Below are 12,466 nucleotides of genomic sequence, written 5' to 3'. Positions count from 1 at the left end.
ATGAGAGGAGTAAAGAAAGGAAATAAAGGAGTGGGAAAGAAACAGGAGGACACGAAAAAAAAAAAAAACCCAAAACCACTTCAGCAACAGCAATACTGAAGGGAGATAGACACTGAGAGAGACAGAGAGAAGAGAGGAAGCAGCTATCTCTCCATCTCTTACATCTCTTACATTGTAGGCGTCTATGGGTCTGTCAGTCAATCAGGACGACAGGCGGACACACTCACTACCCGGCTCTTTGGCTCTTGCACGCACTGATAACTTTGCTGTGTATGTGTCTACAGATGGCAAACCTTGTGACATCGTTGTGCTGTGTAGTTCTGGCTGCAGTGGTGGTAGCCTATCCTCGCAATGGTGAGTATGCATTTCCTTTTCTCGATTTGCTCCTCCATTTCTGTTCTGCTGCAAGGCCTCTCCTTTATGCTCAGAAAGTTTGACAGTTTTTCTTCTTCTCCCTGTTAACTTTACTGTCTTCTACACCCTCGGCTCCCTGCATTGTTTCTATTTCTCTGCTCATGAAGTCGTTTTAAAGATTGCAGTATGTTTATGGATTTGAGCTGTGTGTCATTTGGCCACTCGGTCTGAGGTCAAAGGTGCAACAGTCTAAGACAAATGAACCTTTGAGAGAAAGCTTATCAAATCATCTTGTTACCCCATGTTATGTGGTGCTATGTGGTGCTAAGGCTTACTCAGAAACAAATGTTGGTTCAACAAAGTAGGTAGCCAGCTCAACTGATGATCATGAGCACTCGTGCACTGAAGTTGTGAGGGAGAAAGGGAAATTGGAAAGTAGATAATGCAGTGACTGCTCTTTTGAGACTTCACCCAAGATTCAGGACTGTAAATTAGACCATGTGTTTAAATGGGTGGGTGGGTGTGTGCATGCACATGTTTGTGTGTGTGTGTGTTTAAAGGAAGTAAACGAGTCACTTCAATTCTAGAGAAGAGTGGCATTGCCTTATTAGCCAATGAGATTGGACTGTTTAACTCAGATGACCCAGAGAAAGAGTCTAAGGAAGTCAATGACGCACATCACTCTGTCACGAGGGTCTCTTATACACACACATACACATATACACACACACACACACACACAAGCAGAGCAGACATGGCAGATTTATATATAAATCTGCGAAGTAGAAAAATGGAAGCTTCTCAGGGTAAAATGAAGGAAGAAAAAAGTAAGAGGAAGACATCAAAACTACAGAAAGCAAACACAAGGAGATCTATGGAGAAAAATAACAGTGAATGCTTGTTTTCTTGCTTATCTTCTTCACTTAATATGTTTTAAGGATGTTTTTCAGTGGAAAATGTGGCTGTATTTTAGAAATCATGCTTTTCCACTTAAATTTCTTGCGTTGTTCTAAAAAGTTGAACAAAAGTAAGACAAAGGCAGCAAGAAAAGTAATTACAGAATATGTGAAAACAAATGGCATACAGGAAAAGCACACATGAAAAGAGGAAGAAATTAGTAACAAATAGTTCTGCCTAGGGGAGAAAAAAACTTCTGTCCATTTGTGGGTGTATGTTAGCACTCTAGTGCTTGTGGATTGTCTGTTTTTTGTGCTCCATAGCTCGACAATCTTATACTGTGTAACACACAAATGCCTATATGGTCTGTGTAAACGAATCACAACACATATCCGTAACCAAGTAACAAAAGCGGTAGGATGATGAGTAATATCAAAATTTGCACTCCACATTCTATCTCAATACATGTCATACACACACACACACACACACACACACACACACACACACACACACACACACACACACACACAGAAACACATCTGGTTGTATTGCAAAGTGCCTTGTTGCTCTGACAAATTGCCAGAAAGTTTGACTGACAGGATTCCCTGGGGTATGCCTTTCTTGGCAGTGAGAGTGAAGCACATACGTGCACTGTGACACACACACACACGCACACATATATATATATATGTAGTCAGTATTAAGGGATGGAGAGGGAATGAACTTGCTTGGTCTGACTCAGTTTGCACAAAAAGCACACGCAGAGGAAGGCTCAAACTGTGTTTGTGTGTACTTGTGTGTAAGTATGTTTGTGTGACATGGAGTGTATAGGAAATCCATTTGAGACTTCCTAATTAATGACAGCAGCGCATGCTGAACAAAGACAATAAGAAACAGTGGTAGAAAGCATCTACAGACTGAGTCAATCAAATAGTTACAAGCTTCACATTTACAGAAGTCGCTCTTGTCTGGAAGACAGGATAGAGGATGGCGCGCGATGAGACTAAGAGACAGATGAGGAGGGATGAAACAAACAAGAACTCTCTTGAGAAGTAAAGAGAGAAAATGGCCTTAAATGGAAGACTGCTGTAAGACTACTATATCTAACCCACAAAAAGAAAACACTTTGGGATTAATCAGCTCTCTCTAATATTAATTAGGGAAGCTGTTATTATCCTTTTGTGCCAAGTATGTGTTGGCTGTATTTTACGATTTTATTCAAATATTCATTAAAATATATTTAAAAAAGAGCAGAACATTGTGATCATTGTGATTATGAATTCAGCAATAATCAGCATAAGTGGTTACGATGGGACTAAAGAATATCTTGAGATATTTTAGAGCAGCTGGTGTTCTCAATCACGAACAAAGTGCACAAGGGAGAAATAAAAGAAATGCGTAAAATCTGTTTTGCCTCCTATTTATACTGGAACAAAGCGTATTCTTTTAATGAAATGTGCAATAAATCTATTTACTGCTATTTACTTAATAATCAAAAGAGAATGGCTGGTCATAGGGTGCATTCATTTTTTTAGCAACAAGTCCTCACCTCAAGTAATTACAGTTGCTCTGATGTGGAGGACAGTACATAAATTGGCCATTTAGCTATTTATTGAAAAAAGAAAACAACACTTGAAAGGAAACTCAGACAATAGAAATGGTATTCTCCCAATAAAACAGGTTCTTTCGTGGCACTTTTCTACTTTACTTGAACACTTAAAACATTCTATACAACATGCCTCATTCACCCATTTATACAAGCACTTTTTTCTACACTTAAGTGCTTTCTGTCTAACGTTCACACAAATGCACACTCCAATGGACCCAAAGGACAGCAACTCGGGGTTCAGTAATTTACCCAGAGCATGCAGGCTGGAGCAGCCAGGGATGGAAACGCCAACCTTCCGACCTGCTCTACCTCCTGAGCTACATCCACACCAAAATATACAATGAACAGAATAAATGACCGAAAGGTCAGAGAAAGTTGTATCAGTTAAGGTTCCTTGAATGTGATATTTGATTTTATATTTGATTGCTTGTGAAAATGGACAAGGAGATGGATAGAGGGGGGACAGGAATGATAACGGATGGAGCCAAGAATATGTTTGGGGAAAAAGCATTAGAGAATACATTTCTACAAAGAGAAAGAGAGATATAAAATTATCATTATTGTATTTCCAGATTATTATATTTCAGTAGTGATACAGTCACTCCCATTATATAAAAAAATGAATCCGCCTATATGATTGATCACGTATGAGTTCAAAAACCTCTTTCTAGCTCTGTTTTTTATCTTTCGTTGTGTTCTCTCATTCCCTCTTCATCCTGTTCTCTGCGTCTTTCTCTCCGTCTTGTTTTATTCCTGAGATATACCAGAGAGTCCCTAGTCAAAGCAATACCATTACATTAATGGGGTGCCTCAAACAGTAAATACTGAGAACAAGCACAATGAGAATACAAATTAACTGCACAAGAACACTCAATGGAGAGCGGAAGGAGTAGAACAAAACAAGTGAAGAAAATTAAACATGGAGTGAGGAAAATGAGGCGTAATTGAGATCATTTTGAGATTGCATACATTTCAGCTGAATTTTCCTCTTATTTTTTTATGACAGAAATAGTGCAGCTACATCTGCTCCTCCACCTTATCTCTGTGTATGCGACTAGTGTAGGAGAGAGAGAGTGAGAGTAAATGTGGTGACATCATGCTGTTGACTGAGAGGGCAAGTTATTTATGGGAGTCCATATCCTGATTGAGAGACGAACATTTCCACTCATAATCATCCCCTCCATCTCTCCCCCTCCCTCAGTGTCTTTATGTCTCTCTGTTTCCCCCTCCATCCTCCTCTCTCCCCAACTCAATACTTCATCCTCTTTCTCTAATTCAGTCTTCACTTCATCCACACTTACCAGCCTTATGGTTTATTTTATTTATTTATTTATTTTTTTTAATTTTGCCATCCTTCTCCTCCTGTTCAGTCCCTCTAATACTTTACATTATTCCATCCCTTTGCTCTAGATACTTTTTTGCTTTCACATCATTGCTTTCTCCACTAACTCCGTAATCCATCCGACAAGTGATCAACAGCAGATTTATCACCCGTGACATCACTAAAGGTTTTTGTGCGCTTCATCTCTGGCCTTTGCTGAGTCTCTGTACCTTACCCTCCACCTGACTGCTATGGATTGAAAAAAGAGAGAGGAAGATAGAGAGACTCGTGAAACAGAAAGTGATACAACTGGGTCAAAGTAGGAGAGAGAGAAAAAGAGAGCAGGAAAGTAAGAGGTTAACTCCTGCACTAATTCCATGGTATTACAGCTGTCAAAGCTGTATCTATTTCTTGAGCTTTCGACACGCGCTGCCATGGCTTTCCAACATGCCTGGGCGTATACTTTGCTAAACTGCAGCCTTATTTATCCATACTCTTTTGAATACATCATGATAAATGCTGAAATTAAATCAATCCTGGCATTTTTCACCATTTATCATGCAAGGCTGCCAAGTCTAATTTAATTCATGTGCAGATGCTCATCTAGACATACGTAATTAGCTTTAATAGCTGCAGCACTCCAAAAGCAAGATTTCAGACTGAAATACAGTATACATATACCTGGGTGCTTTTTAATGCTTGTATCTCCTACTAATCCAGTACAGTCTGTCTATATCACTGTGTATTTTCATAAATTAAGATCCAAACGGGTGATTAAAAGGACTTTTTTTTTTTTTTTACCAAAGATTTTTATTTTTTTAACTCACTTATAGGGCAAATGCTGCAGTTTCTGGTTGGGAATGTAGGATCTTCTGCAGGATGACTTCTTATTAAAATCTGACATGCAAACTAACTTTATTATAACTGATCATGTATATTTGCATAAAGCTCGACAAATGTGCTGTAAGACAAGTTGATTGAAATCACACAAACAAAAAAAGTCATAGGTTTTTAAGCCAAAGAAATGAGAGAGGTTTAAAACAAGTTCCATTCTAGTGAAAAGCTGTCATGGCAGCAGCAATGTTTTTGTTGGTAATTCTAAAAGTCTTGAGCACACGTTTAGAATTACCAGAGACAACTCATTTGGAGCAATTATTCATGGAATCTCGCTGCTTTCTAATGTGTTATCAGAGAAAATAGACAGCTGCTGTAAATTATAGGTGATGCTGGTGTAGTGTGTCTGTCTGCTTGCCTGGCTGTCTTGTATGTTTAAGCCACGTATGTGCAGAAGAAACCTCAAGTGCACTCATTATTGTGAGTAGCACTCAAAGTAATCAGTGGTCCTTATTTGGCACATTGCTTGTATTAAATTCAAGATGGAGCTCAACCAATTGATTGACTGACTGGATTGGCAGATGGATTACAGTCTGACTGACTGGCATACAGGCAAAGTGAAGTAGCCTAATTTGATCATGATTTTGAAACACAAAAACAAATGTTGCCAAAAGAATACAATGAAGGATAAAAGTAACATAAAAAAAAGAAGAAAAGAAACTGGTCAATAGCCAAAACAGTCCTGAGCTAAATGTAGTGAAATGTTTTTGTTTCACTGAAAATGTTTGGGTTAATACAACTTAAAGTAATGAAGTTGTTGATATGCTCTGTTATTCCCAACATGCTACTAGGTCATGTTTGAGACCAAAAGTTCTTAAATGAAACCATAAATGACTAAAATACATTTTAGCAATAATGTATCAAATGGGCTCGGTACTGATTTTCAGATGGCTACTCTTATCTAAAGTATTTATCCATTTTTGATTAAATTGGTTTTGTATGAATTGGAACATCAAATATGACAGGCAATTTTCAAATTTCAAATGATATGATATTATTTCTCTCTGACCTTGGATTAGACCTTTCAAGTAACAGGGAATCCTGAACATATATTAAATTATCCCTTTCATTTATTATCTTCTGCTTATCCGATTTAAGGATCGCTGGCCCGTGAAGCCTATGGCCATCTAACATAGGACAAGTGGCGGGGTACACTCTGGACAGGTCACCAACCTGTTGCAGGACCAACACAGAGGGACAGTGCAGCCAATTTAGAATCACAGCAATTGCCTTAACCCTCTCCAGGCAGACGTTGCAGATTTGCAACAGTTAAGAACTAACAACCTGATTACCCCACATACATATTTTATGAGGTTTTTTTTGCTCAGAAGTACCACTGCAGGACTTGGTTGTGCATTAGCAACAAAAAACTTAATTTGGGCCTGAGAGGGTTAATAAAGTTTGAGGGTTTTTTTTAAATTATTATTTTAGTTGAGGTAGGATCTGTTTAGATTCACATCCAACTCCTGAAGAAAACAGGGCATTTCTTTCTCTAACAAATTACTTTGTTCTTGTAAAGTTATTCAATGATTTATATGTGTTAGGAGCTGAAATAAGGAAATATAGATATCTTGTCAGGCTAAAACTTGAAATAAATACTGGAAGACAACTACAATATAAAGAGAAACAAAATGATCAGTTTTCAGTTAAATCTTTGTCATATCATAAGTTCACTTCAGCTGGAAAATACAAAATCTGAGATAGGAAAAACAAATATCTGTAGAATCCATTAATGTTCACTACTAAATATTCTATAATTTGTCCACTATAGATTTCGGATTCCCGACTGCCTGATACAATCTGTCTGGTAATGGCCCATTTCCAACCAATCACTGTTTTATGCCAAGATATGGAATCTCAGAATCTCGCTATCTGAGTCGAAGTGTTTGTTTGTGTGCTATCGGACTTAGTGTGTGTCTATGTGTATTGTCCCATCTAACTCTTAACTCTTAACTCATTAATCTTTTAGCAGGCATTCCCAGTAAGCCTTTGATCAAAGCTTGACTGGGAATCCCAGTAAAGTCATCACTCTTTGATGGCTGCTTCCCAAAACTCTGAAGCAGTTAAATAACATGCACATTTTATCTTTCAGTTTTCCACCCAAAATGTATAAATGAATTTGAAAACTAGATCTGTAAGCCTTAATGGAGCACAGTAGGGAAGTTCCTGAAAACTGGCACTGACTGGCAGCAGTGCAGTTGAAGGTCCTAATGGTTCAAATAGTCATAAAATAAATATTGTATCGATGGTTTTCCATAAAACTTTGAGGTTTAGTCTGTAATGCATTTTCATAATAATAAACCCATTTTAGAAAATATGTGGCTGACCACCATTTTTTTGCCATATTTTTTGTTAATTCTCATAAACTTGTAGTAACATATTAACAAATTGTTAAAATAGTCTTAGCAGATGTTGCTATATTACCCAGAAACCTCTGAAATTACAGTTGATAGAATGTAGAAGTAGAACCCCGAAATCTCAGTTGAGTTCGTCTGATATGGCCCTTTAGAAGTGAAAATAAACACTATATGTGAGAGCCGCACCAGAACTCAAATGAGCAGCAAGTTTTCTTCACTGCATCTTCTCACGACCTTGCTTTATGTCTTTTTTTCTTTTACCTCTCCACCTCTCTTAGAATTACTTTCATTAACAACATTGAACATACAAAGACAACTTCCCTGATCTCTGACATTCAACTCCTGAAAGTGGAAGTTGCAGAGGTACTTTTTTCAGCCTTTTTCTCTCTCTTCATCTCTGCTTGTATATCTCTGTTTCAAACACAGTCTCAAGATGAAAGTGGAGGAGAAAGTGCAGGTGAAGCTGCCCTTGAGCAGCATTATATTGCACTAGCCAGCATGTACACTCATGCCAGGCTTTACCCAATTCTTTAAAGGAATAATATGAATATGCTGATGTGTGCGTTGGCTAATGTGAGTCATTAGCAGAAGTGCAGTCTAATGAGGCTTACAGCAGGTCACAGTTAACCAGTGTTTAATGACAAATAAATAGTGAATGGATTGATGTGATTGCTTTAGGGTCAGACAGCATTCAGCATTTTAGACTTATAACAGTATATTTCTGCTATTGAGCATCTATGGTATGTGCACACAGAGCTTCAGATATGCTAGTGTGTGAGTGTGTCTGTGTATGTGTTTCTACTTACTAAGAGACTAACTGCTGGTAATCCTATCCGGAAGTTTTCAGTTATTGCTTCACTGACCTGAAACCAAAATGTGAGTGAGAATTTGTGTGTATGTATATATATGTGTGTGTGTGTGTGTGTGTGTGTGTGTGTGTGTGTGTGTGTGTGTGTGTGTGTGTGTGTGTGTGTGTGTGTTAACACACATTAGTCGTCTGGTGTGCAGGTGCTTCTCTGTATGTCCGTATTAATGTATATAACTGATTCAAAATACACTAAAGTGTGTTTGAATAAGTGCATGCTCTGCAGTGCTTGTGATTACAGGGAGTGCAGAATTGTTAGGCAAGTTGTATTTTTGAGGAATAATTTTATTATTGAACAACAACCATGTTCTCAATGAACCCAAAAAACTCATTAATATCAAAGCTGAATGTTTTTGGAAGTAGTTTTTAGTTTGTTTTTAGTTTTAGCTATTTTAGGGGGATATCTGTGTGTGCAGGTGACTATTACTGTGCAGAATTATTAGGCAACTTAACAAAAAACAAATATATACCCATTTCAATTATTTATTTTTACCAGTGAAACCAATATAACATCTCCACATTCACAAATATACATTTCTGACATTCAAAAACAAAACAAAAACAAATCAGCGACCAATATAGCCACCTTTCTTTGCAAGGACACTCAAAAGCCTGCCATCCATGGATTCTGTCAGTGTTTTGATCTGTTCACCATCAACATTGCGTGCAGCAGCAACCACAGCCTCCCAGACACTGTTCAGAGAGGTGTACTGTTTTCCCTCCTTGTAAATCTCACATTTGATGATGAACCACAGGTTCTCAATGGGGTTCAGATCAGGTGAACAAGGAGGCCATGTCATTAGTTTTTCTTCTTTTATACCCTTTCTTGCCAGCCACGCTGTGGAGTACTTGGACGCGTGTGATGGGGCATTGTCCTGCATGGAAATCATGTTTTTCTTGAAGGATGCAGACTTCTTCCTGTACCACTGCTTGAAGAAGGTGTCTTCCAGAAACTGGCAGTAGGACTGGGAGTTGAGCTTGACTCCATCCTCAACCCGAAAAGGCCCCACAAGCTCATCTTTGATGATACCAGCCCAAACCAGTACTCCACCTCCACCTTGCTGGCGTCTGAGTCGGACTGGAGCTCTCTGCCCTTTACCAATCCAGCCACGGGCCCATCCATCTGGCCCATCAAGACTCACTCTCATTTCATCAGTCCATAAAACCTTAGAAAAACCAGTCTTGAGATATTTCTTGGCCCAGTCTTGACGTTTCAGCTTGTGTGTCTTGTTCAGTGGTGGTCGTCTTTCAGCCTTTCTTACCTTGGCCATGTCTCTGAGTATTGCACACCTTGTGCTTTTGGGCACTCCAGTGATGTTGCAGCTCTGAAATATGGCCAAACTGGTGGCAAGTGGCATCTTGGCAGCTGCACGCTTGACTTTTCTCAGTTCATGGGCAGTTATTTTGCGCCTTGGTTTTTCCACACGCTTCTTGCGACCCCGTTGACTATTTTGAATGAAACGCTTGATTGTTCGATGATCACGCTTCAGAAGCTTTGCAATTTTGAGACTGCTGCATCCCTCTGCAAGATATCTCACTATTTTTGACTTTTCTGAGCCTGTCAAGTCCTTCTTTTGACCCATTTTGCCAAAGGAAAGGACGTTGCCTAATAATTATGCACACCTGATATAGGGTGTTGATGTCATTAGACCACACCCCTTCTCATTACAGAGATGCACATCACCTAATATGCTTAATTGGTAGTAGGCTTTCGAGCCTATACAGCTTGGAGTAAGACAACATGCATGAAGAGGATGATGTGGACAAAATACTCATTTGCCTAATAATTCTGCACTCCCTGTATGTGTGCCGACAGTATAGACTGCAGTGTATGTGACCCTGTCTTGGCTGTGGTCACTATAAAGACTTGTATAATTTACCACTACCCTGCCGTGCAGCAAATGACCACCTGTGTCTGTGTGCAATCAAAAGATTAGGTCAGGAAAAGAAAGCAGAAGTAAAATTAGAGGTTGACTCAGGATTGAGTCTTTGGGAGGTTAGGAATTTTAAGTTTCAATTTATTGACTTTACTTAAGAGGATGTAGTGGTTCTGACATACTGTGATGTGCACTGCTTCCAGAGTGTGCCATTTAATGTGCCATGCAAACAGAAACCTAAGCACTTTTGCCTTCCATACTGTATATCATGCCGTAAAAGGCCTCATGAATATACATAGTTGTACATTTTATTTATTTTTGTTTATACTTAATTTATGGCATTCTTTTTCTTCCACAGTACAGTTCATCTTAAATGTAATTCAATAGCTCCTTTCTTATTAAATGTAGAATGCTGCGTATCATCTAGACTGTTTATTTTACAAATAGAAAAAAATGCAGCTTTTTTCTTTTCTATGCACTCTGCTTTATGACTCCAGTTCAATGTATTGTAAAAAGAAAAAAAAAAGACAGATAAAGGCATAAAAACATTATCTGTCTTTTTTTCCACCTTATAAGGTGGACAATAGCTAGTTTTTCTTTTGCCGACAAAGTCAGAATAAAAGGTTCTACAATTGTGGCATTTGAAAGAGGACACTAACAGAATTGATTAAAAATAAAAGAGCTAGCTGTAATTTCAAAGAAATCAACTTAACAAATCAATTTATTTTAGTCATTTAAAAGAAGCATTTCATTCGTAGATGAACAGAATGTCCCCTACATTGAATCGAGTGACCATTTGCAAGATAGATTTTCTGTTTCCAAAGCCACTTTGTTGATTCTAACCCATTAAATCTCAAGTTGTGTTTTGCTGTGCCATTAAAATCACTGAGCCCCCACTAGTTCCCCCAGTTCCTCCTGATAGACTGTTCAATAAGTTAATGTTGCCAGGAACCTAATGTAATTCCTGCTAGTATGAGCTGAGTTTTGGCTAATGTTGCTTTGCAATAAAACTTTGTTCCAAGACATTGGAACTGAATCACAAGAGCCTTAAAAGGGGTCTTGGGCCCTCAATGGTGCAACAGTTCTAAATATACACATTTAATTTGATCTATTGCGGACAGAAAGACCTTCAGTGTGATGCATTGGGGGGAGAAAGTGGCAGAGTGACAGAGGGAAAAGATTACCATTTATAACACTGAACTTCAGTTTAATTTAATTCAGCTCAACTTTATTGTCATTGCTCTGAACTTAAACCATTCCCCTTCGCTCAAATACACAAAGAAACAAGAAAACAAAAAACAAAATTCTGAGTGCAGTGAACAAGCAATGAAAACTGAGCAATCAGTCAAGGCGGAAACTACAAAAGAAGGCAAAACAATAGAAAAAAAGAAAGAAAGAAAATCAGCCGAACTGCATTTAATGTTTATATAACCAATCAAATTTTGTCAAAAAAACTGAAAAAAAAACCCCCAGTAAATTAATTTTATATTATTAATTTTCTTAAACCCCCTTGTTATAATGACCTTTCACAGTTTTGTCAGTAAAAACTTAACTGTTTTTAAAAATTGTATCTGGAGTGAATTCTATCTGTGATTGCTTTGAGGTTATTTTCCATGTGGAAAAGATTTTATTTTATTGTTGCAAGGAATGAAAAAAGGCTCGTCATGTCCTGTCACTTTGAGCTTGTGTCTCTGTCACTTTGTATTTCCTTAGAAAACTTTTTTTAAAGGGAAAGTCAAGATGTATACCAGAGATGTAAGCCAATACCTGTGTATCAAAAAAAGAAAGAAAGAAAACAGCAATGACTGAAGTTTACAAAAGCTAAAAAAAACCAAAAAAAGACACCACAACATTTCTGAAAGAATTGGTTGTCCTTGTAGCGGAAAGGGAAGTGAAGCTCAGAGTAAGTGTGTGCATATTTGTGTGGATGTGCATTCTCAAGAGACTGTGTGTGTGTGTGTGTGTGTGTGTGTGTGTGTATGTGTGTGTGTGTGTGTGTGTGTGTGTGTGTGTGTTTGCTTGCATGTGCATGCATGTGTGTTTATATTTATTGCCCATGACATTGTGCAAGGACAGTCCTATCTCTCTTGGCGGTAGTATGATTTCCTGTGGTGGAATGGATTCATACGGAAAACCATTCGCTCTCCAAACCCTGAAACTGTATTGTCTGGGGACAATAGGCTCCCTCCATTCCTTTCAAATTCAAATTCCCAAAGCTTTCTTGTCCATCATACTGACAAAACACCGTCGACAGCTCAGAGATACCGAAAGTCCAGAGAGACTTAAAGG

General features: G+C 38.3%; 1 protein-coding gene across 1 annotated transcript in view; it reads left to right on the top strand.

Annotated features, from left to right (window-relative positions):
* Positions 1-12,466, top strand: part of cntfr (ciliary neurotrophic factor receptor) — a 230,162-nt gene that overhangs the window by 86,290 nt on the left and 131,406 nt on the right. Inside the window, exon 3 of the mRNA XM_085463326.1 lies at positions 285-354. Within this exon, the coding sequence (XP_085319452.1) occupies positions 285-354 (70 nt within the window). The remainder of the gene's footprint in view (positions 1-284; positions 355-12,466) is intronic.

This window comes from Copadichromis virginalis, linkage group LG7, assembly GCF_057382275.1.
Source record: "Copadichromis virginalis isolate Kocher_CV1m ecotype Utaka linkage group LG7, C_Virginalis_male_GT1.1, whole genome shotgun sequence".
Taxonomy (NCBI): Eukaryota; Metazoa; Chordata; class Actinopteri; order Cichliformes; family Cichlidae; genus Copadichromis; species Copadichromis virginalis.
Note: the sequence above shows the minus strand (reverse complement) of the source record. Positions and strands in the feature narration are given on the sequence as shown.